Source organism: Carcharhinus amblyrhynchos, chromosome 3 (assembly GCF_965287045.1).
Source record: "Carcharhinus amblyrhynchos chromosome 3, sCarAmb.v2.hapA, whole genome shotgun sequence".
Lineage (NCBI taxonomy): Eukaryota > Metazoa > Chordata > Chondrichthyes > Carcharhiniformes > Carcharhinidae > Carcharhinus > Carcharhinus amblyrhynchos.
This window is the reverse complement of record NC_137326.1, coordinates 123791386-123817710: the sequence shown is the minus strand read 5'-3', so window position 1 is coordinate 123817710 and position 26325 is coordinate 123791386. Positions and strand designations below refer to the sequence as shown.

Below are 26325 nucleotides of genomic sequence, written 5' to 3'. Positions count from 1 at the left end.
AGAAGGTTACAAGGTGGCCTAATTCAGGCATACAAGATGATCAGAGGATTGGATAGGGTGGACAGTGAGAGCCTTTTTCCTCGCATGATGATGGCTAACACAAGGGGACATAGCTTTAAATTAATGGGTGGTAGTTATAGGACAGATGTCAGGGGTAGTTTCTTTACTCAGAGGGTGGTAAGGGCATGGAATGCCCTGCCTGCAGCAGTTGAGGACTCGCCAACTTTAAGGGCGTCCAAATGGTCGGTGGATAGGCATATGGATAACATTGGAATAGTTTAGGTTAGAGGGTCATTAGATTGGTTCCACTGGTCGGCTCAACATCAAGGGCCGAAGGGCCTGTACTGCGCTGTAATGTTCTATGTTCTATGTTTTTTCCCTGTTCCATTGAGGAAATGTCTAACTTTCCTTTTTAATGCATGGCCTGAAATTGGATAGTTACCTTACAGCAAATCATGCAGATCAGTGTCGTCAAATGTCATTGCATTTTTAATTTGCAGCAAAAGGTGTGAAAGGTTACATTGACTTGCTCAGTCACCTCCCTCTGTGTAGTGTGAATCTGTGTTCTCACTAAGGGACGGCATTCAGCCTCTCTCTCAATGGACTGCTCTACATCATGGACTGCTCTACATCATGGACTGCTCTACGGCATGTCGATCATTTTCTTTCTCTCTCCTCCCTTCCCTCCTTCCCTCATCCATAACAGATCAGGCAGCCGAGGGGGATTGTGAAGTTGTGCATGCCCTCCACTGGATGGTGAATCTCCATTTATTGTCAGACTTGATATGTGTTGTGTATGTGGTGCCTGTCTGCTTAAGACAGCACAGCAGAAGAGAGTCACCTGACTTGAGGAACCAATGGGACTGTGAGTGATCATACCAGGGGGTGGAGTCCTTTCTCTCTCAGGCAGAATCATCAAGCAGCCATGTAGTAGATGTGGAAGGACTGGAGTTGCTACTCCAGGGCAACTAAGGGCTGCAAACTCCTGGACCAAGTTTCTCTTATCAATAAATAACTTTTATTTCTAACCAAGCCTCTAGTCTCTTCTCAACACTAGAAAGGCAAAATATAGCAATACCTCCTTCCCAAAAGCTCCCGTTGCAACACACACAAGCACAAGTCACTGGCAACCTTTGCTTCTGAAACCCTAGACATAGCCGTCCATTTGTCCACAACACTGTTTGGGAGAATTAAAATGCGCACGGATGCTGTTTTATTTTGCCACGTGTGTGATTCATTTGAAGGGAAGTTGTGGTGATTCATTCCGAAATGTTCTGAACTCATGCCAAATTGGGAGCACTTTTGGTCCTCATTCCAACTCATCCTATCTTTATGGCTGAGTTGGCTTGAATTTTGATGGCGGAAAATCACTTGTCGGCAGTTGCTTGCTTGTCAGCAGCCAGAACTATATAGCAATACAATCCAGTTAGGGGTGTTTTGACTGTGAGCATCTGTATCTTATTTCTATCCATTTCCAAATCTAATTATTTACTGCTGTCTCTGCATGAACGTGTGTCTTGTGCATTCATGTGATAATTGGACCATTTGCTTCCCAAGGTTTGCGAGGCGCCATTGCATTTGCTCTGGCAATCCGGGACACCGACTCAAAACCCAAACAGATGATGTTCACCACAACCCTGCTGATTGTGTTCTTCACCGTCTGGGTGTTTGGAGGGGGCACCACACAGATGCTCACATGGCTCCGTATCAGGTCAGTGATGACTGGGTCTTGACAGCAAAACATTTCCAGAATTTGGGGAAAAGAAGCAGCAAATGAATCAAAGCATTGTTTCTGAAAACTCCCAAGAACTAATCACTAATTTTCTCTAATTTCAGGAAAGTTCCTGAATTACATATTGCCATTGGCATCATTTAAACATTCATATTCCTACTGCCCTGCAGGCAATCTCATTTCTAACTGTAACATTATCATTTTAAACAATCCCCATAAACCTCTAATCTGAGCACTTGTAATGGTGAGCCACTTACGTTGGGAGTTAAAGTTTTAAGCTTATTTATTAGTGTCGCAAGTAGGTTTACATTAACACTGCAGCAAAGTTACTGTGAAAATCCCACACTCTGCCGCCTGTGCGGGTACAGTGAGGGAGAATTTAACATGGCCAATGCACCTAACCAACACGTCTTTTGGACTGTGGGAGGAAACCACAGCACCCGGAGGAAACCCACACAGACACAGGGAGAATGTGCAGACTCTGCGTAGACAGTGACTCAAGCCAGGAATGGAACCTAGGTCCCTGGCGCTTTGAGGCAGAAGTGCTAACCACTGTGCCACTGTGCTGCCCTAGGGAGTGATCCTTTGTCAAAAAGCCAACACCTTGCTAAGACACCTACAAGTTCCATCTTGACAGTGAGAATAGCCTTCGACTGGTCTGATGTTGAACACTCTTTCAGGTAGATAGTTCTAGATCCGCAACACCCTTTGGGTACAAAAGAAACCCTCAAATCCCCTCTAAATATCATACCTACGAACCTAAGTCTATGCCTCTTGTTTTGGACCCCTCAGCCAAGAGTAAAGGGACATTTCTATTCACTCCATCTACACCTCTCATAGTGAAAAGCCAAACATGGGGCAAGCCACGTGCTTGAAAGCTGTACTTCCCCATTCTGAGGCCACGTAATTTGTGGCCACCAGAGAGGATGTAGGAGAATTTGTTGCTGGGGAAATTTGCACTAATGGCACTGTTGTGTGGACTGGAGAATTTTAGCAATGAGGAAAAATTTGATGGGTTAGAGTATTTTCTTTGGAACAGAGGAGACTGAGGGAAGAAATAATTGAAGTGTATAAAGCTATGAGAGGTGTAGATGGAGTGAATAGAAATGTCCCTTTACTCTTGGCTGAGGGGTCCAAAACAAGAGGCATAGACTGAGGTTCGTAGGTATGATATTTAGAGGGGATTTGAGGGTTTCTTTTGTACCCAAAGGGTGTTGCGGATCTAGAACTATCTACCTGAAAGAGTGTTAGAGGTAGAAATCCCTCTTTGCACTTAAGATATACTTGGATATGTGCTTCAAGACTATGGACCAAGGGTTGAGAAGTGCAGTGAAGCTGAATAGCTCCATGTTGGCCAGCCTGAATATGATGGGCCAATGGCCTCCTTCCCTGCTGTAAATTTCCATGATGCTATAACTCTCCATTCACCTGACGAAGAGGCAGTCCCCTCGAAAGCTTGTGAGTATTATCAAATAAATCGGTTGGACTAAAACCTGGTGTTGTCAGACTTTTTACTGTGTTTACGCCAGTCCAACGCCAGCATTCCCACATCATGGCTATGATTTAGGCCAGACCTAACCATGCCATCCATAAGCACTCTACAAGACCAAAAGGAAATAAACTACAATCACATAATGAGTTCAAAATCACATCCAGTCATTTCAAGCGATTCACAAGGTGGAGCCTTATGGAAAGTATACAAGAGAAATGAAGAAAAAACAAAGAATAAGTCTTTTTATAAAGTACCTGACAGACCTTTGCAGATTCCCAGCAGGAATTATGGCTTTTGAGTTACCATAAGAGTTGAGACATTGTTACAAAGAACAAAAATACAAAGTTCAAATTACAGCCTTAAATTTGCACTCTCTCATTTATTTTAATGTATAGATATAAAATGCATAATATAAAGCAATGACTTTAACAATTAAAAATAGGTCAAATTAGATTTATGGGCTGATATCATGACTGCAGAATAACATAGCCGTATGAATCATGGTAGGGTGTAAACAAGGAGCTTTTTTATTCTAACACAATTGAGAAGGAAGTGGGACAAGTGGCTAGAAGGAAATAACTTGTTAATTTTGACGTGGCACGAACAATGAACACCAAGAACACTGCTTTAGCAGCTTGTTCCATCTGAACTCTGGAATGAGATGATTTTTCACATTAGTCGTTGCTTATTTTTATAATAAGGCTAATTGATTTAACTGGCACAGAATTGTTTGTATATTTACTAAAATCTGTCCATTGTATTGCAAAGAACATTGGAAAATATCAAACAAAAAGCTTTTACAGTATTAATAGAATTGTAGAATATACAGGAACAAGTCATTCAAGCTGTTAAACCTGCACTGGTGTTTATCTCCACAGAAGCTCCTTACTCTAAACCCATTGGCACACATGTTTTCCTTGAATATCTTTTTTTCAAGAAACTATTAAATTCCTTTTTAAATTAATTTGCGGTTTTGTTCCAGCAATTATTTGGACAGGATTGTCCACGTTCTAATTATCTTCAGTGAAAAGACTTTTCTAACCTCTTTCAATTCCTTTTTTGATTATGGTTACAGGCCCCTTTGTCACAGTTTTTCTGAATATTGTGTTATACAGAAATTACAGCATCAAAAGAAGGCATTTAACCCAGCCAGATCATGTTGGCACATACACTCCACATGAGCAGGCATCCTTTCTCACCCTTTCCTTCAAAGAGTGGGTTAACTATGTTAACTGTATAAAAAGAAATAAGTTTTGCCTGTTCTGTGTCTTTAATTTCTCACATCTGCTCGTGTTTAGATCCAAATATCTTGCCTGCATTAACTTAGTGAAATTTCCTCGGAATCTCAATATTATGAGTTGAAACATAAAGAGCTGCATAAAACAATTAGGACCCAAGAAAAATGCAAAAGGTACATGGGCCGCGACTAAGTGTCCATGTCAGCAAGAAAGCTGGAGTGTTTCCTATTGGTATTGCCCGTGCTTTACACATGCTAATCAGACTATAGTAATGGACCAACCCTCCACTATGTATTTCACGCCGATTTTGTGATGCCCGACACTTGACTCGCTGGAGTCGGGAATCAGCTGTTAGTCCTTTACAAGCAGGAGCGGTATTTCAGCACTCCCTTCAACAGCCACTCTCACTTCAGCAACATGGCAGCTTGGTGCCCAGATTCCTTGAGTCAGAGGTGGAGAGGATGCCGGAAGCTGTGAATGAGAGGAGGGCCACCCTCGCCCCGAGAGTTGGCAGGAGGCTGCCATCAACCGAGGTCACGGAGGCACAGGGAGTGGTGGCGAAGCCAGTAAGTGCCAGGAGCTTCACAAGAGGGCAGGCATGCAGTGCCGCAAGATGATGATCGATTTCCTCTGGTCTTCAAGAGTCACTGCCACTTGCCTGCCCCTGGCATAATTCATGTCCCTAACTTCTTCCATCCCCCCTTCTATCCCACCATACCACTTTCTAACATTATCATGCAGAATCCCCATCAGAACCACCACTCCCCCCCACATCCCCACAGTCCACATCACATCCCCTGATTGGCCAGGTTTCGTGCCCACATATGCCATCAGCTGTCCTCATTAGGACAGCTCATTAGGCCACTCTGTCACTCTATCATCTTTGTGTCCTTGAATATCTTCAACATGAGGGAGCAGGCAAAGGTAGGTGGAGGCATCCCCAAAGACAAGTTCTCACCCTCTCTAAGGAGAGGGCCATGGAAATAATGGATGAGGCACAAGACTGAACTATTGCTGACTGCGAGATCAGCAGGCCCTGAGCAAGTAAGAGCCCAGAGCACCATGATCCAAATGACCTATCTCAAGTGAATCTATCATTCCCCCAAAACTTTGACATCTCCATCAGCTGACCCCATGTCCTTTGTCCTGAAGAATCTCCATCAGATGAGGATGGACCATCCAGGGTTGCATCCTGCTGTGCTACCCTTCCGAGCACCCTGGACCACAGCTCCAGGAAGGACACAGACACACCATCACTGCATTCACCAGCACTAAACACCAGCGCGAAGGCACCTCGGGGGAAACATTAGTGGACAAGTTTCTGGGGCACTGTCTGGTGAGTGCCACACTGCCGCTATTGCACAATGCGCGGAGGCTGGATCATCCAAGGGAGTGGCCAGTCAGAGGGCTGATGGCTCCCTTGGAACTGCTGACCCCAAGGCAGATGTTGGGCCTTTGGAAACATTCATCCCAGCAATGGTCACCATGCAAAAGCAGAGCCAGACTTTACAGGAGGGAGTGTCAGCGACCTTCCTGCAAACACAGGCACAACTGCAGGAGTCCACTTTTGATTGCATGAAAATTTCCATCGACGTGTGTGAATTTTGGGCACGTTAAATACACACGTGAATGAAGATATAATTTTATAAAATAACATATAACATACACAGTACAGGAAACCGATTGCTGAAAAAAAACTTTTATGCAATATTGGCACTTTCATTGTCACATTACTTTTGACTACTTTGGTGTCTGGAGAACTTTGCAATGTTAGCTGTCAACTTGACCTAGTCTTTTAAGGCCACTGCTCAGCTAGTCTCTATGTGGGAGTGCCCGAAATAGCATTCACTGGAGGCCACTTACAGGCTAATTGCTTCTGTAGGAAGTTTCTCCAGACTAGCAAATCCTTTGGTTCTTCTCTTGAAAAGATGCCAGATTCCATCAGTGCCAGAAAGTGGGAAGTGACTGACCTTATTTCCTATTGTGTATATTTTCTAAGGATTTTTAATTATGATTCATCCATTGGTGTTTCATACAATATCTTAATGTTCAAATTGTGATGGATACTCTCAGAACTTTATTTTGTAACAACGACATAGAGCATTCTTTCCATGAAAGACAGCCTGTCGTCTTCCTGCAGGAAGGTAATCCTATTATTACTCCTTTATAGTGTGGCACAATAACAAAAAACAAGGTTCTTCCTATCGAATAACATGGAGTTACATTTTTGATCTAAATACAACTTAAAAGTGCCGTCTTTCAGATGAAGGTATTAAATCATCTTCCCTCTCAGGTGGACAGGAATGATCACGTGGCACTATTTTGAAGAGCAGGCATGCTCTACCCAATGTGCTGACCAATATTTATCCCCAACAAATGTTACTGCAGCCTGTGTTTCCCTCCTGGGTTAGGTAGCAGTCTTTGCAGACACCTTATTCTCTTTCCCCCTCCTTGATTTTTTTTTGTGTAAATCAATTCCACTCATGAGTCAGTGAGGATCAGTCCTAAGTCCCTTAACCTAAATCATGTAACATAAAAATCAACTTCCAGTGAGTCTTGAAAGATGAAAGAGAAAATGAAATTAGTCATGCTGTTCCTCCCACCTAATATTCCTGAAGCGATTAGTGTTTTTATGATGACTCCATGCAGTTTGCTTTTTATTCGGCTGTACAGTAAAGTAGAAGTGAGGAACCTTCATAGGTATACCGATCTTGACAACATTTCTTTTACTGTACACATTGGGTACAATCCGAATTTGAGCCTTGCTAAACAATCTGCACTTTAAAAACAGTTGAGAAGGAAAGGAAGACTGTAATTTGCATTAACATGTCTATTGAAAATGTCCTAAAGTATTTCACAAATACTTCATTATTTGACAGAGATTGTTGTCATATAGGAAGGCTCTGCAGCCATTTCGTGTGCAGCAAGATCCCATAATGAAACAAATGACTTGTATTTGGTAGTTGTTGAGGGAAGGATATTGAGTCGTAGCTAGGACTATTTTTTTAAAAGGTAATGGTGGTATTTTGTCACACATTCATTCATTCATACACATTGTGTCAATAATTAGAAACATTTGTAATGTTTATGAATGCTTGTTTTGAGAATATTCTGGTCAAGTTCTCCCTTATTTCCTGCAATCTGTTTTGTCTTTTGGCAAGTGTTAGCCAGAGATTGCAGTTATGTAGTTTCACCTTCGTCCCCATTGGGACACGCAGTATCCTCGGCTCCATACTCAATGCAGTTTAAATCAAGAACCAAGCATTAGAATCAGGTTACACTAACTCATTTCCTCTTCCTGTCCACATGTCTGTCATGTACTCAATCCAACATTTGCATCCTCTCATGCTATCTCTCACACTCATAAACATGCACATGCCCTCTTTTTCTCTCTCATTCTCTCTTTCCACCAAAGTAAGAAGTCTCACAACACCAGGTTAAAGCCCAACAGGTTTATTTGGAATCATGAGCTTTCGGAGCACTGCTGCTTCATCAGGCCAGCGTTGAAGGAGCGGTGCTCTGAAAGCTCGTGATTCCAAATAAGCCTGTTGGGCTTTAACCTGGTGTTGTGAGACTTCTTACTGTGCCCACCCCAGTCCAACGCCGGCATCTCCACCTCATCTCTCCACCAAGACTAGAAATTTTGTTGATATGGCGCATTGGCGCATGAAAGTTTTTGGATCTTGTTGAGCTTGAATTGAAGGAAAACCATGTTTCATTAATCCTCTTTTATGATTGACCTTGGAGAGTTTAGTAGCTTCTCAATCTGCAAGGACATCACAAAATTCATCAGGTTTTTAATGAAAATTTGTTATCATGACGTCTGCCCTTTAAGCAAAAATGCGTAAGATATTTATGAAGGTGGAGCGATCTGTGTACGCAGCTCGTCACTTAGCTGCAGTGTGTTTCTTTAATGAGATTTTTTGCTGTTCTGCATTTGACAGAAATAATTTTGTGTTGCACGTTTCTATGGCACTAAAACATAGCACTTAAATAGGTCAAAACTGGATACGCTGTGGCAGAGGTAGTTTGTAACAGAAATAAATCACAGGTCAATTTTATATCAGTTTTCTACCCACAAAATTCATTATCTAAAAGTAATGGGATCATTCCTTTCCACCTTGCTTGGAAATGTCAGTGCAATTAATTTCAGTGATTAATTGTGGTGTGTCTCAGTGAAGAAAGTAATCTCGGGGTAAGTGTTCTAAAAGATAGGCTTGATACCAAAGCAGTCTTCACATTCCCAAATGTTTCATCATTTGTCTAGAAGAATGTCACATGAGAAACTAAAATTGCTTTCTTTGATGCTTCTTGTCCACTCAATACTGCTGAGTAGTGGCTTGTCACTGAACCTACTTGATTAAACAGGTGATCCAGATTTATATTTTTCATTCTTTCGTGGGATGTCGACATTGCTGGCTGGGCCAGCATTTGTTGCCCATCCCTAACTGCCCTTGAGAAAGTGATGGTGAACCACCTTCTTAAAGCGCTGCAGTCCATGTGGTGTGGGTTCACCCACATTGCCATTGTGAACTGCTTTTCATATATTGAATGACTACATTCCAGAATCATAATAGCCAGTCGGAAAGAAGACACTGTAATTTGATGATGCTTTATGCAGGCAACACATTATGAACCAATATTTGACTCTAAAGAAACAATCGCTGTTTTCCAAAGATAATTGAGTGTGGAAAACATTGTGGAAGTAGTTTTGCAGGCACTATATCAATGAAACTTCTGTCAAATAGCCACTTCTGTTGTGCCACAAGTGATGCAGAGGGACAGCAACAGTGTGGGTTCAATTCCCATTCCAGCAGAGTTTACTCCTGAAGGCCCCGCCTTCTCAACCTTGCCCCTCATCTGAGGTGTGTGGTGATCCTCAGGTTAAATCACGAAAAGGCATCTCTCTGACTCAAAGCAGCCTCTGGTCATCTGGGACAATGGTGACTTTACCTTGCCACTTGTATGCAGTGGACAAAATTGTAGATGCCAGATAAGAAGGGAAAGGAGAAATGGATGGTGTTAGGGTGCAGGATTGTTGGCATGATGGAAAGAAAGGATTTTGACAATCCTTTTACAGGGAGGAAAGAGGTGACCATGGTGATCCAAGGCTCAGCACCACGGGAGCCGTATGAGTGACCACCAATGACACAATGAAGGAGGACCAGAACAAGACCAACATTAGGGAGTGCAGAGTACTGTAATGATTTGATTTATTATTGTCACATGTATTGGGATACGGTGAAAAGTATTTTTTTTTGCACATTATACAGACAAAGCATACCATTCATAGAGAAGGAAAGAAAAGGACGCAGAATGTAGTGTTACAGTCATAGCTGGGGCGTAGAGAAAGATCAACTTAACATGGGATAGATTCATTCAAAAGCCTGAAGAAGCTGTTCTTGAGTCAGGTGGTACATGTTCTCAGACTTTTCTATCTTCTTCCTGACAGAAGGTGGAAGAGAGAATGCCTGGGGTACGTGGGGTCCTTAATTATGCTGGCTGCTTTGCCACGGCAGTGGGAAGTGAAGTGTAGACAGAGTCGATGAATGGAAAGGTGGTTTGCGTGATGGACTGGGCTTAGTTCATGACCTTTTGTAGTTTCTTGCGGTGGTGGGCAGAGCAGGAGCCATACCAAGCTGTGATACAACCAGAACAATGCTTTCTATGGTGCATCTGTAAAAGTTGGTGAGAGGAATAGAGAAAGTTAGTGGAGGAAGCGGCCATGAAAACTTTAAGTCCGAAGATGACTTGTGAGTTTCCTTACTGGTACGCTGGAGCCAAAGGGGCTTGGAAAAGATGCACTATGGAAATGTTTGGACACCTGGAGAATTATTTCTGAAAGATGATATTGACTAATTATTCCAAAGTTTAGGTCTGCATCATGGGAACCTTTTTGTCATGGAGAGAACATCATTCCTAATGAGTGTGATTCTGGTGCACCAATTCCCTGGCCGTGTAACCAAACTGAATGTCAAAATGAAAGCATCTGCTGCATGTAGAAAATCTGATCATCGATTCTTTGCCTCTGCAGAAATAGAATCATTTAAGGCACAAATCAATGAAAGTGGTGCCTCGACATTTTAAGCTTTGCAACACAAAGGCAACATTTAAGCCAGTCTTGAAATTTGCAGCGAGCAGTCCTCTTACAATTAGTCTGTGAAACATTCCTGACTACATAATAATGACTTCCAGTCACAGCTGATCAGTGGTTAAATTAAATTCTTTTTGTAACAAGCTAATCTTTCAATTCCATTGCAATTTCTGACCTCCTGGCTGAACCCACGTCAGAATACCTAAGTTTTTCACACTGTTCATTCTTGTCCCACAGTACTTGGCAATTACTTCTTGAAGAGGACAGTTTAAGTGCTCCTTGCATGAATGTTTCGACTATTCATGGGCAGAATATTATCCGTGACTGGGTTCATGTGGCATGAACGTGGCTTTAATTTTGCTCGACCAGATCGGAGTTTTCCATTAAAACGAGGAGGAATCCGTCATAAATGACTGGACTTGCGTATTTGTGTATCAGTAATATTATGCCATTTCATCAATGTAATCTAAAGTCAGATTGCTTGGTATTGTAACTCCGTTTTTGAAAATCCATCTCATGCAGCTCAATACATTCAAGATGAATTATTGAATTGCTTCTTTTAGTTTGGATGATGCGATTACATTATATGCTGCTGCACATAATAATATGTCACTTTTTAAAAAAAATGTGATTATTATGAGATGTAATGGCCAGCCTGAAGAACACACATGTTCTTGTTTTGCCTTTTACAAGGGCGGTGTCGATATGATGCCATACTATTTAGTCTTACTCTGAGCTCTGCTCAACCATTGTACAGCTTTTCTTTCTCTTAACCTCTCCTCAATCCCTGTCACAGCTCTACCGCATTTCCCTTCAGTTGAATTTACTGGTCCGCCACAGACTGACAATGTCTTTGGAGTTGCTTGCAGACTCGCTTAAAGCTTCCTTTACCTACCCTGCTTAACAGGCATAGTTCCATTGCCAAAGAGTAGAATTTGAGAAGGCATATGGGATAGAAACGTAAGAAAAACATAAGAAATAGGAGCAGGAGCAGGCCGTCTAGCCCTTCGAGCCTGCCCCACCATTCCATAAGATCATGGCTGATTTGAAATGGATCAGTTCCACTTTCCCGCTTTCTCCCCATAACCCTTAATTCCCTTGCCTATCAAAAACCTATCTACCCGTGACTTAAATATATTCAGTGCAGTAGCCTCCACCACTTCAATGGGCAGAGAATTCCAGAGACTCACCACCCTTTGAGTGAAGAAGTTCCTCCTCAACTCCGATCTAAACTGCCCCCCACCCCTTATCTTGAGGCTGTGCCCTCTAGTCCTGCTATCCTTTCTAAGCGGGAAGAATCTCTCTACCGCTACCCTATCCATCCCCTTCATTATCTTATACGTATCTATAAGATCCCCCCTCATCCTTCTAAACTCCAACAAGTACAGACCCAGTCTCTTTAGTCTCTCTTCATTGTCCAATCCCCTCATCTTCGGTATCAGCCTAGTGAACCTAGAAGAAGGGAGCAGGAGTAGGCCATTTGGCCCTTTGAGCCTGCTCCATCATTCACCATGATCGTGGCTGATCATCCAACTCAATGGCCTAATCCTGCTTTCTCCCCATAATCTTTGATCCCATTCCCCCAAGTGCTATATCCAGCCACCTCTTGTATACATGTTTTGGCATCAACTATTTCTTGTGAATTCCATAGGTTCACCACTCTTTGGGTGAAGGAATGTCCCTTCATCTCCGTCCTAAATAGTCTACTCCGAATCCTCAGACTGTGACCCCTGGTTCTGAACACACCCACCATAAGGAACATCCTCCCTGCATCTACTCTGCCTAGTCTGTTAGAATTTTACAAGTCTCTATGAGATTCCCCCTCATTTGTCTGAACTCCAAAGAAAACAATCCTAACCTAGTCAATCTGTTGGTTTACTTGGCTTTATTAACTGAGGCATAGAATATAAGAGCAAAGAGGTTAAGATAGAGCTGTATAAACTTTCATTCAGCATCTAAAGTACTGCAGTTCTCATCGCCACAGTATAGGAAGGATGTGATTACGCTAAAGAGGGTACAGAAGATATTCATCAGGATGTTACCTGGCTTGGAGCTTTTCAGTCTACCGGTCCCCACATCCACCCATCTCCCTTGATGCCTTGGACCTGCATTGAGAGCCAGCAGCCTTGGCTCCAGTCCATACTTGATCATTGAAGACCAAAATTCCAGATGAATGGACTGACTTTCCAAAGTTGGAAACTCAATGTCGGGAAATGGACACTTCCTGAACTGAAGACAAATATTCTACCCCTTATCTCAGTAATGGTAACCATGAAACTACCAAACTATTGCAAAACTCCATCTAGTTCAATGTTGTTCATTAGAGAAGGAAATCTGTCATCATTGCCCAGTCAAGCCTACATGTGTCCCCAGACCTAATAGAAAAATCTGAAGAATAAATGTTTGGACTACCTGGTTTTAACCCAGGCACTGGATATAACAATGGCACAGCCAGCCCACCCAGCACTGTAATATCCTCCTCTCTAACATCTGGGAACAACCAAAAGTGGGAGAACCCTCTCACAGATTAGTCAAGCAATAGCCTGACATGATTGATTTAGTAGTGTCACACATACTGGTATACAGTGAAAAGTATTGTTTCTTGTGCACTATATGGACAAAACATACCATTCATAGAGAAGGAAAGGAGAGGGTGCAGAATCATAGAATCCTACAGTGCAGAAGGAAGCCATTCAGCCCATTGAGTCTGCACTGACTACAGTCTCAACCAGGCCCTGGCCCTGTAACCCTATGTATTTACCCTTCTAATCCCCTGACGCTAAGGGACAACTGGCATGGCCAATCAACCTAACTCACACATATTTGGACTGTGGGAGGAAAACCGGAGCACCTGGAGGAAACACATGCAGACACAGGGAGAACGTGCAGATTCCGCACAGTCACCTGCGGCCGGAATTAAACCTGGGCCCCTGGCTCTATGAGGCAGCAGTGATAATCACAGTAACACTGTGTACAGAATGTAGTGTTACAGTCATAGCCAGAGTGAAGGGAAAGATCAGCTTAATATATGGTAGGCCCATTCAAAAGTCTGATGGCAGTGGGGAAGAAGCTGTTTTTGAGTCGGTTGATCATCCTCACTGGAACATCCATCACCATCCACATTTAAGCCCTGTCCCACTAGTACAATGACGGTCAGTTAGGATGGAGTAGCAGTGAAATTCCCTAACAATGATTCTGAAGCCCATGAAGCCTCTTGGCACCAGGTCATACATGGACAAGGAACCCTCCTGCTGATCATCACAGACCATGCTCTCTCAACCGATGAATCAATGCAAAGTACTCCACAACTAAACACCATTTGGAAGAGAAAGTGAGAAGATCGATACAGAACCTAAATGTCCGTTACCAAAAGTGGTTTCATGCTAGCGTTACCTGTAAATCACAAACAAATTAAAAGAAAATCTGACAATGGAGGTAGCAACTTTGATGTCACCTTCACTTTAATGTCACTTTCCAAAATAGAAAGCCTTATCACTTTTTCTGATTTGATTTGATTTGATTTATTATTGTCACATGTATTAACATACAGTGAAAAGTATTGTTTCTTGCGCAGATAAAGCATACCGTTCATAGACAAGGAAAGGAGAGCGTGCAGAATGTAGTGTTACAGTCATAGCTAGGGTATAGAGAAAGATCAACTTAATGCAAGGTAAGTCTATTCAAAATTCTGACAGCAACAAGGAAGAAGCTGTTTGGTACGTGACCTCAGATTTTTGTATCTTTTTCCCGACGGAAGAAGTTCAAAGAGAGAATGTCTGGGGTTGTGGGGTCCTTAATTATGCTGGCTGCTTTGTCGAGGCAATAGGAAGTGTAGACAGAGTCAACGGATGCGAGGCAGAAGGAACTGATGAATGTGTTTTTGCAGAAAATTTGTTTTCTATGCTGCTATTTGTTCCTGTTGAATTAAGCAGTTCTCTTGTCGAAGTATAATATGATGGCATTTAATTTTACATTTTAACATGCATTCAGCGTGCAAGGTTGGTTGTAGCTAGGTAAATTCTTTGCTAAATAGCTGTTTTAAGTTGACTTCTCTGCTGGAGTTAACAATGACATTTTTAATGATAATTAATGGACTGCAGTTAAATTTTAATGTTCATTAATTCAGCGTGCCATTAAATTCAGCATTCAGTGATATGACCTAGAAAACCCAGGATTCTCCAATCTACTGATGCAGTTCTGGCTTTCTCCAAAGACTTTGATTGCATTTCTGAGCTAGTCTGTTTTTCAATCCTCTTCATTTATTAAAATTTTCCTTTTGATATAAGATATAAGAAGTATAATCTACATCAACCCAATATCTTCAACCAAAAAAGAATGCTAATGGAAATGTAACGTAGCCAAGGAGTTCTTATGGTTGAAATCATAATTTGAAAAGCAAATTGCGTGGCAGGCATGGAAAGTCTGCAGAGAGATCTGGATAGGCTGAGTGAGTGGGCGAGGACCTGGCAGATGGAGTATAATGTTAGCAAATGTCAGGTTATCCACTTTGGTAGAAATAATAGTAGGAGGGATTATTATTTAAAGGGCGAAAAGCTGCAGCATGCTACAGTGCAGAGGGACCTGGGGGTCCTTGTGCACGAATCGCAAAAACCCAGTCTGCAGGTACAGCAGGTGATCAAGAAGGCAAATGGAATGTTGGCCTTTATCACGAGGGGGATAGAATATAAAAGCAAGGAGGTCTTGCTGCAACTGTATAGGGCACTGGTGAGGCTGCAACTGGAGTACTATGTGCAGTTTTGGTAGCCGCATTTGCAAAACGATATATTGGCCTTGGAGGCAGCGCAGAAAAGGTTCACTAGGCTGATACCGGAGATGAGGGGGTTAGCCTATGAAGAGAGATTGAACAGACTGGGTCTGTACTCGTTAGAGTTTAGAAGGCTGAGGGTGGATCTTATAGAGACATATAAGATAATGAAGGGGCTAGATAGGGTAGAGGTAGAGAGATTCTTCCCGCTTAGAAAGGATACCAGAACTAGAGGGCACAGCCTCAAAATAAGAGGGGGGGCAGTTTAGATCGGAGTTGAGGAGGAACTTCTTCACTCAAAGGGTGGTGAGTCTCTGGAATTTTCTGCCCATTGAAGTGGTGGAGGGCTACCTCGCTGAATATATTTAAGTCACGGGTAGATAGGTTCTGATAGACAAGGGAATTAAGGGTTATTGGGAGAAAGCGGGAAAGAAGAACTGATCCATTTCAGATCAGCCATGGCCTTGTTAAAAGGCGGGGCAGGCTTGAAGGGCTAGATGGCCTACTCCTGCTCCTATTTCTTTTGTTCTTATGAGAAACATCATGGTTATATCAGATAGATGAAGAGTAAGCCTTGACAAAACTTCTGTTTTTGCAGGAAGGAAAGAGAACTCAGATCCAAAATGCAGTCTGTGTAGCAAAAAATTACCATTGGTTTGTTCTTCCTACAATGACATTGGAGACATAGCGTGGATTTTTTGATTTAGTTTGATTTATTATTGCCACATGTATTGGTTTACAGTGAAAAATATTGTTTCTTGCATGCCTGAACACTATGAACACCATAGTGTTCATAGCGTATGTAGGGGAGAAAGAAAAGAGAGGGTGCAAAATGTAGAGTTAGAGACATAGCTAGGATGTAGAGAAAGATTAACTTAATATAAGGTATGCCCATTCAAGAGTCTGACAGCAGCAGAGAAGAAATTGTTCTTGAGAAGGTTGGTTCTTGCTCTCAGACTCTTATTATCTTTATCCTGATGGAAGAAGCTGGAAGAGAGTATGTCTGGGATGTGTGGGGTCCTTGATTATACCAGCTACTTTCCTAAGGCAGTGGGGATTTTCTCAGAGTCGTAGAGACCCTGTGGACCCAGAAAAATGGTGGGACCCCAATTTGGAAGTCCTGGCAGGGAGAAAGGGATGGGGCTCGATTCTGAGTTCTGACAAACCCATTTTTGCTGTAGCAAGGGGCTTAAATGTGGGAGTTTAAAATCTTTAGTTTTTGAAGTATGTATAGGATATGTAGATCTGTGAAGTTATTTTAATCCCCAGACCTCTCAGTGTCAGAAAAAAACTCTGCCTCGTAAAAAGAGCTGTTTATTCATAATACCCCAAGATTTATCATTGTGTTACAATTAATGTTTGGCTGCTTTGCGCAGCATATTATCTCAGCAGGGGATCTTAAGTTCACAGTTTGATTGACAGTTTAACGAGGTTATGGAAGGATTTGATGTAGGGTTACAAGTAAAGGCCTGTTTGTTTTTATGATAGATTAAGTATTTGAGGTAATTTAAATGTCTTAAACGTGCCTTCATCATTGGGATTGTACTTTGTTTTTACTATAGTAAAGGATGTAACAGATATTTAGACTTTTTTCTTACTTCATCTCATTTGACTCTTGAGGTCTGCCTTTGGTGCATACTGGGTAATTGGCACAGAGGGTATAGGCAAAGGGTAGAGGTATGAGTTGGCATGAAATTTGCATGGGGGCTATGAGGTGCAATGGAGTGTCTGGGGACACGAGTTGGTATTAAGTTGACATGGCCCAATGAGATGATATGGGGATTTTATGGAGGGTGAGGCAGGTGAGCGATGAGGGTGAGAGGTCCTAAATCTTTAGGAAACAACTGGACAAAGTCCCAGAGAATCTAAACAGCCCGCCTCAGCACTCAGCAGTGTCTGTGGCCACCTCTGATCTACATCCAGTTGAGTGGCAAGCCCAACTCTATCCTGAACCACTGTCACCCTGGAATCAATATCCCACTATCTGGGGGTGTTTCTCCAGAGGCCGGTGCAGCAAACCTGGAGATTTCCCAACATAAGCTATCCACCTCAGGAGTGGAAATCCAGACTAAAAACCACATCAAGTATTTGTATTTGTTGCAAATAAGAAGGAGCTCAGGTAATTGATCATATTCTTGGTTCAAGAATGTCTATTATAGTATGTAATATTCCTCACGTTTCCATGACAGCTGATGACAAAAAAAAACTTAATTTTCCTGAGTGTCTGTCAGAGCTAACATTTTAAATAACTTTGACAAGTGAAGGACTTGTTTACCAGGTTCCAGTATAATTTGGAAACAAGCACCCACAGAATATGTAATGAAGATTGAGAGATTGCTCTCCACGCTGAACACCTAAACAAATATCATTTGCTCCAGAGGTATAGATAACAAAGGGGGGATGACCATATTATTACTGTCACAAACAAAATGCTATAATGGTCTTGGATCATCCTGCTTGGTAGAGCTTAGAATAAATTGGAAAAGTTTTATTCAGATTGGAGTTCATGAATTACGGAATTTTTAATCTAATTTTATGTCCCACGGGTTGCAAGGGTTGTGGGGGGGCTGGTGGGGTTATAAAATTGCGTAGTGTGCCTGTTGCTGCCTGTCCCACACAGGTATATTATCCCCGGCATTGAAGACATTGGGTGGCCTGTTTGCCAATGGGCCAATTGAAACCTTGAAGTAATCCATTCAACGTCCTTGTGTTGCTACTGCTGGGATTTTACTGTGGTGGAGGAGGCCCAGAGTACTGACTCAGCTAAGAGGACTGGGTAGGTTGGAGGTTAGGTGGGGGGGTGGGAGGGAGGGGGGGGGCGATGTTGATAGCCTCCCATTTGGCTTCTCCTCTCGATCAGGAAGTCCCCACACCATGTTGCTCCCAGCACACAAACAACCATCCGTAATGATCCTACCCCTGCCTCCCACCCCCCCTCCCGAACCCCCTTGCTGGATCTCTCAATCTTACCAGCAAGATCTCAGATTTAATCTGAAATTTCAAGCTCCATTGGCATTTCCTCATTGGAATTGCCTACAGCCCCTGCAATGGCCACCGCTTTCAGCAGCACTGCTGGGTCAAGAGATGAGGTGGGAAAAAATGAGAAGGTGACAGAGAAAGAAAGAGTGGGTGGGATAAAAGTGAAGACAAAATGACAGAGAGAAAGAGATGTGTGATGGTCATGAGAAAGCAGAGAAATGAGGTATAGAAGAGACTAATTCAGATTCCTAGTCAATTGCTGAAAACAACAGCCGAACTTTTTTGGCCATTGATGTTGGTGGCATCTTCTGGCCCCAACAACGCCGCCATGTCACCACCCCCCCCCCCCCACCCCACCACCACCACCACCACCACCGCCGATGAGGGATGCATTCAATGAGAAACCCCATTAGACAATGGTGGGACCAGAAGATCCCCTCAGTGGCCCAGGCTGCCCCTGCCACTGCAAAATACATGACGGGTTGTGTCGAAAATCCCAATATCAAAAGTCATATTCACATGCTTTGATGCACTGTATACACCTTTTACCTGAGTATCATGGAAAATGCAAGCTTGCATTACATTTAAATCTTGTGGATTTGTCAATCCTCTTCATTTTTAAGTGCGGCCAACATCAGCAAGCCAGTATTGATTTTCCAAGCTGAGGGTGGCAAGAGTCGACCTGCTTATATATTAAAAGGGTATGTGAGACTGGAGTCCATATATCTTGTATAGCAATGTTCTTACATAACACTGTGAAGAATGTAATAACAAGGTGATGTTCTGAAACGTTGCTTTTGAAGAAAAATACCTTTCTACCTGAAGCTTTTCAGTTTTCTTTTTAGCTATTTCTTCCTAATTGTCATTTACTCTTTCTATCAGCAGTTTATTCTTGGTCATATCCATTTCTTTGTGCAATGCGTTTTCACACTTGTTTATAGAACCATAGAATCCTACAGTCCAGAAGGAGGCCATTCAGCCCATCGAGTCTGCACGGACCACAATTCCACCCAGGCCCTATCCCCATAACCCCTCATATTAATCCCCCTGACATTACGATTAATTTAGCATGGCTAGTCAACCTAACCTGCATATCTTTGGAGTGTGAAAGGAAACCGGAGCACCTGGAGGAAACCCATGCAGACACAGGGAGAATGTGCAAACTTCACACAGACAGTGACCCAAGGCCAGAATTGAACCCGAGTCCCTGGTGCTGTGAGACAGCAGTGCTAACCACTGTGCCACCGTGCCAACGCACTCTCTCGACATCCTGCCCCATCTATCTTCTTTTTATCTCCTGATTTTTCAGTTAATATTCTTTTATTGATCGAGAGAATTTTAATCTGCTACCTTTATTAAAGGCTAGAGTATGCCAGAAGCTGACAGATCTTATATACTGCGCGCTGTGACAAATGCCTGTGCAGAGCACCTTGCTCCCCACCTAACAGCAACTTCCCAAGAAAAGATACATGGAAATTAAAAGGGTAAGAGCAAATTCTGTTTGTTCTTCAGAAAAAAAAAGAGGTTTGATTTCTTGCAATTTTCAGAATCCGTTGCATTTAATTCAGAGAGTGTTTTGCGCTCATGAAAGATTATTAGCAGAATTTTCTCTGCATTTGGAGAATGTGCGGGAAAAATAACATTGAAGTCACTGGCACCAGTGGCAACTTTCTCTGCCCTAATGGAGGGACCATTGCAAAAGAATGGCAAGGGTTGGTAGCAAAGCATCAAGCTGGCGGGACGGACTCTGCCCACCAGCAACTTAGTTTTTTAAAGATCATGGCACCATTTTTAAAGACTGCACTAGTGCGCATAGAATCCCTACATTGCAGAAGGAGGCCATTAGGGGCAATTTAGTATGGCCTATCCACCTGATGTGCACATGTTTGGATTGTGGGAGGAATCTACAGCACCAGAAGGAAATCCACGCAGACACGGGGAGAACATGCAGATTCTGCACAGTCACCCAAGGCCAGAATTGAACCCGGGTCCCCAGTGCTGTGAGGCAGCAGTGCTAACCACTGTGTCACCATGCCATCATAAAGGCTCACAGAGAAACCTCCCCTTCCTCCTTCCCCCCCACCAGACTCTCCCCACTCCACGCACACACACACACAAAACAGTCTCTGGTACCCTTCCCAGGCAGTACCCGGGCACTTGTCCCTGAGCAATGTATTTATCTGAGCTCCTCTGGAAGGCCTGTTGACCAGTTGCATGCTGTGGGAAACCATGCTGGTCTACCTTCACACTGACCTGAATGGAACTTTTTTCCGCTGTTGGGGTGAGGAAGGCAAGGAAATGATGTTTCCCGTATTAAATGTCGGGAATTCCATTATGTCACAGACAGGGGTTGCAGGGAAATTTGCTTCATGCTTTTGCATCATCATGAGCCGCAGCTTGGACAACTCACAAGATTTTCTACTCCCATCACAGATCCCACCTAACAAGAATCACCTCTATATATTTTACGTGATGTCAGATGAGGTAAATGAGATTCCCCTAAAAAAACCTTTGGCAAACTGGTGACTAAAATGTCTTAGTGGCCACATAATTTGAGTATATTCGAGGCAAAGATCAGTTTTGAAAGGGCTTTCTACATTTGGCATTCACTGAGCATAAAAATATCCCTTTTGTGGTTTATCATGCAATCTTAATCTCTTGTATGAAATGATTTTAGCATTTACACAGTGTCTGCTACTTTCTACATCTCATTCCCAGTGTATGTTCTCTGTTCTACCAGTGCTATTCTTCATAACTTGTATGTTGAGTGCACCATTCTTGTTTGGTTACATGAGGCTTCTGTCTCTGGATTTGATCATCGTCTCTCTCGGCCTTTTTTCCTTTTTCTTTCTCTCATGCGATTCTGTGGCAGTTGGCCTCATCCCATTTCCTGCCCCCCACCCCTCAAGCCAACTTTTTATAACTTCTAGTTTCTTGATTTTTCATGAATCCAAAGAACTCTCTTGTGAAATGCAATGGAGTTCACATATGGTAAGAAGTCAGGTTTGAAAAGTAAAGTTCCCCTTCATGGCAGAGCAATTAACAGTCATAAAAAATGAATTACTGAGTTAATTTAATTTGGCCTAATAATTTATGTTAATCGTATGCCTACTTTACATTTAGGTTACTTGGGTCCTTCAAGGAATGTTCTATGGAGTGAATCATGCAGGCAGCAAAACTCTAATCACCACTAAACTTCATTTATGAATTTGGCTGGGCTCCATGTTCACAGTTTTCAAAATATATGTGCCAGCATAAGCCCTGAAGCAGCCTGAAAACAAAAGGATTCAAGACCATAATTCATTAACTATGCAGCTGTTGGTTGTTATGGCCAAGCTTCAACACAAATGCAATCAAAACTGAGCCTCACAACGATATCCATGGAACACAAAAGCTTAAATCACACCCAAACCTGCCTTCTTACTTCTCTCGACAGCCACAATTGCGAACAACTCTGGTTTCTCTCAGATAGTTGTTAAACGTGTTGGCTTGACAGGTGCCTTAGTCAATACCCCAAAAGCAGACAGCGCTGAATTGTGCACCTATTACAAGCCCCTCCTAATATTCAAAGTAAAAACTTAAAGTTTATTTATTAGTCACAAGTAAGACTTATATTAACATTGCAATGAAGTTACTGTGCAATTCCCCTAGTTGCCACATTATGGCGCCTATTCAGGTAAATGCACCTAACTGGCATGTTTTTCAGACTGTGGGAGGAAACCGGAGCACCCGGAGGAAACCCACGCAGGTGCAGGAAGGACGTGCAAACCCCACATAGACAGTGACCGAACCGGGAATTGCATCCGATGTGAGGCAACAGTGCTAACCACTGTGCCACCGTGCAGTTCCACTCCAGGGGTATAAAAGACAGTCAAACCTTATCTACACTCCCCAACAAGGTGAATGTCCAGCCGTAATGCTTTATGGGGTAGGGAACATTTTTGTGCGATTTGTGCTGTCAGTAGCTGCAGCTCCCCATCAGATGCACAAGCCTGGAAAATTAACCTACTCATATTTTCCAAGATACACTCAGTCTACACTGGGAATCGTCACTGGCATGCAAATTCTTTGTGTTGCGCAATGGGTGGACGTTATGCTTGTCCCATGTTTACAGCCGAGTACAAACCTGAATGGAGGCAGGTTAGGAAAAGGGGAAGTGCAATGTAACCCAGATGTCATGGTGGAACAGTCGCTGAAGGTTGGCATGCAGGTATAGCATGCAGTGAGGAAAGCTAATGGCATGCTGGCCTTCATAGCAAGAGGATTTGCATAGAGGAGTAAGGATGTCTTGTTGCAGTTATACCGGGCCTTGGTGAGGTCAAACCTTGAGTATTGTGTGTGCAGTTTTGGTCTCCCAGTCTGAGGAAAGACATTCTTGCTATTGAGAGAGTCCAGTGAAGGTTGACCAGACTGAGTCCTGGAATGGCAGGGCTGACGTACGAAGAGAGGCTGGATCAACTGGGCTTCTGCTCACTGGAATTGAGAAGAATGAGGGGGAATCTCGTAGAAACATATAAAATCCTGATGGGACTGGACAGGCAAGATGTGGGAAGAATGTTCCCAATGTTGGGGAAGTCCAGAACTAGGGGCCACCATCTAGGAATAAGGAATAAGCCATTCAGGGCCGAGATGAGAGAGAACTTCTTCACTCAGAGAGTTGTGAACCTGTGGAATTCTCTACCACAGAAAGCTGTTGGGGCCAGTTTGTTAGATATGTTGAAGAGGGAACTGGAGGTGGTCCTTGTGACTAAAGGGATCAAGGAGTACGGAAAGAAAGTGGGGATGAGATACTAAAGGTGCATGATCAGCCGTGATCATATTGAACGATGGTGCACATTGAAAGGGCTGAATGGCCTACTCCTGCACCTATTTTCTATGTTTCTATGTAAAACTACCTCTGCTTCCTCACAGTGCTCCACTGTTGAATATATTCAGGTCAGAGAGAGATTTTTGGTCTCTCAGAAAATCTAGGGCTGGTGGAGTGCACAAGAAGATGGAGTTGACACCAAGGATATTACTGAACGGCGGAGCAGACTTGAGGACCAATATGGGCCGGGATTTTCCTCTCCAGTTGTCGTCAGGTGGATTTCACGACAGGAGTGGAAAATCCTGCAAGAACTCACAAATCATAGAAACATAGAAGCAGGAGTAGGCCATTTGGCCCTTCGAGCCTGCTCCATCATTAATTATGATCAAGGCTGATCGTCAAATTTAATATACTGATCCCACTTTCCCCCCCAGTATCCCTTGACCCCTTTACCCAAAGAGCTATACCTGATTTCTTCTTGAAATCAGACATTTTGACCTCAACTACATTCTGTGGTAGTGAATTCCACATAATCACCACCCTCTGGGTGAAGAAATTTCTCCTCACATCAGTTCTAAAAGGTTTACCCCTTTTCCTCAAACTATGGATCCTAATTCTGGACTCCCCCATCATCGGAGCATTCTTTCTAAATCTACCCTGTCTAACCCTGTTAGAATTCTGTAAGTTTCTATGAGGTACCCTCTCTTCTAAACTCCAGTGAATATAATGCTAAACGACTTAGTTCTCCTCATATGACAGACCTGCCATCCCAGGAATCAGCCTTCGCTGTACTTCCTCAATAGCAAGGATATCCTTCCTCAGATAAGGACACCCAAACTGCACACAGATCGTGTTTCACACCGACATCAATGTGTGTTGAGTTTCTCCCCTCCCCACGTCACCAGTGGGGGTGGGGGCTGTTTCCCGATGTTCAACATCAGGAATCATCATCCCCACCCCTCCACATCCACCACCCCCCTGATCAGAAAATCTATTCACGCTGGTGTGAGAGCAGAATTGCATTAATGACAACTGGTCTCTCCAAGTGAGCACCTGGCAAACAGGCCTCCCAGGACAGCTCAGCTGAGTGCAGCTCTCGGAGGGAGGTGGTGGGGGAGAGGCAGTCATGCTCTGGGCAAAACCCGGACTCTAACCCCTGGCACTGACCCTGGCACTGCCCAGGCAATGCTGTTGGGGTGGAGAGTTTCAGATGAATTCCTTTCTCCTTGCTTGGGCGGCCTTTAAAAATGGCACCCTAATATTCAAGGGATTAAGGTGCTAGAGGGACAAACTAATCAGAGGCCATCCTGCCAGCATCACCTCATGGGACAGGCCCCTTTACATTTTTTACTCTAAGCGTGGAACCATACAGCTGAGAAAGCTAAGTCTCAATGCCGCTTTTCCCCCGGCATCGATCTTTTCTGATTTCTGGAAAATTCTGCGCATGTTTTTACCGTCTTATGCGTGATGTTCCCCCAGAATTGTTGAAACTCCCCTCCGTTTTGTGAAGCTGTGCCCTGAGCTAAGCTGATCTTTCTTTTCACCCTACCTGTGAGTGCAACACGACACCTGGAATTTTACCGTCCCACACACCGCGGGAATCGGAGTGGGTGAGGGCACACTTTCAAAGGGCTCATTGACCTCAGGCGGGATCTTTGGGTTTCGGGATGAGTGAGGCTGTAAAATCCCACCCCTATATTCTGCACCCTCTCCTTTCCTTCTCCCCTATGTACTCTATGAATGGTATGTTTTGTCTATATAGTGCGCAAGAAACAATACTGTTCACTGCATTTGGGGTGGCACAGTGGTTAGCACTGCTGCCTCACAGCATCAGGAACTCAGGTTTCATTCCTGGTTTGGGTCACTCTCTGTGTGGAATTTGCACATTCTTCACGTGTCAGCATGAGTTTCCTTCGGGTGCTCCGATTTCCTCCCACAATCCAAAGATGTGCAAGTTAGGGGGGATTGGCCATGCTAAATTGCCCCTTAGTGCCAAAGGACTAACTAGATTGAATGCATGGGGTTATGGGGATTGGGCCTGGGTGGGATTGTGGTCGGCTTAGACTCGAAGGGCCGAATGGCCTCCTTCTGCACTGTCAGATTCTTTGTATCCCAGTACATGTGACAATAAATCAAATCAAATCAAACCTGTGCTGACAAACTGTTCCGAGATGGTGCCCTGTGCTGTAAGGGCGATGTATCCCGAAGCTCTGAGGTGGAGCATCTTGCTCTGATCCATGCAGTGTGATCTGATGCAGTCACTCAGCTCAGGCTGCAAGCTGCGTGCCCTGAGGTAGTATTCCCAGCAAGGAACTTGCTTACCTTGCCTTTTCCGAAAGAGAATAACAAATATCTGCCTCTCGATTTAATGAATTTAAATCCAATCAATGGCTCCTTCTACAATCAAAACAATCAGTCAGATGACAAGGAAATGAAAAGTCAGTGACAAAGGATATTCTGTCAAATGTTCCAATCCCGTGCTGGAGGTTTTAGTAACCAGTTCCTCATTAGCAAGTCTATTATTTTCTCTTTTCGCGCTGTCCCCAGATATGCTGGTTTGAATGCAAAGAACGCGCTCTGCAGTAACAGCTGTCAACTGTGTTTGTCTAACCAGTGAATAGCTGGGAATTGATTTGTCCTGGAAATGCTCAAGGAGCATGTGCTAATCAGAATGTGTCTATTCTAAGTTACAATGGATTCATTGGGAATGGTCCCTATGCTTCAAGAAGATGGCCATCATCCCGGTACCAAAGGAAAACCAAGCAGTGTGCCTTAATGACTTTCGGCCGGTGGCTCTGACATCCATCAATATGCAATGCTTTGAAAGGATAGTCATGGCACGAATCAATTCCAGCCTCCCGGACTACCTGGAGCCACTACAGTTTCTGTATCGCCGCAACAGGTCCACAGCAGATGCCATCTCCCTGGCCCTGCACTCAACCTTGGAACACCTAGATAACAAGGACACCTATGTCAGACTCCTATTTATTGTCTATAGCTCAGCCTTCAACACTATTATTCCTACAAAACCTATCTCCACACTCCGTGGCCTGGGACTGAGCACCTCCATCTGTGACTGAATCCTAAACTTCCTAACTCACAGACCGCAATCAGTAAGGATAGGCAACAACATCTCTTCCATGATCATCCTCAACACTGGTGCCCCACAAGGCTGTGTTCTCAGCCCCCTAATGTACTCCTTATACACCTATGACTGT

The 26325-nt window shown here is 43.4% G+C and overlaps 1 protein-coding gene across 2 annotated transcripts in view; it reads left to right on the top strand.

The window, feature by feature from the left end:
- Positions 1-26325, top strand: part of LOC145341104 (sodium/hydrogen exchanger 9-like) — a 384640-nt gene that overhangs the window by 223477 nt on the left and 134838 nt on the right. For both annotated transcript variants that reach the window (XM_080185958.1, XM_080185959.1), the window contains exon 12: positions 1558-1711. In XM_080185958.1, coding sequence (XP_080042084.1) covers positions 1558-1711 — 154 coding nt within the window. The remainder of the gene's footprint in view (positions 1-1557; positions 1712-26325) is intronic.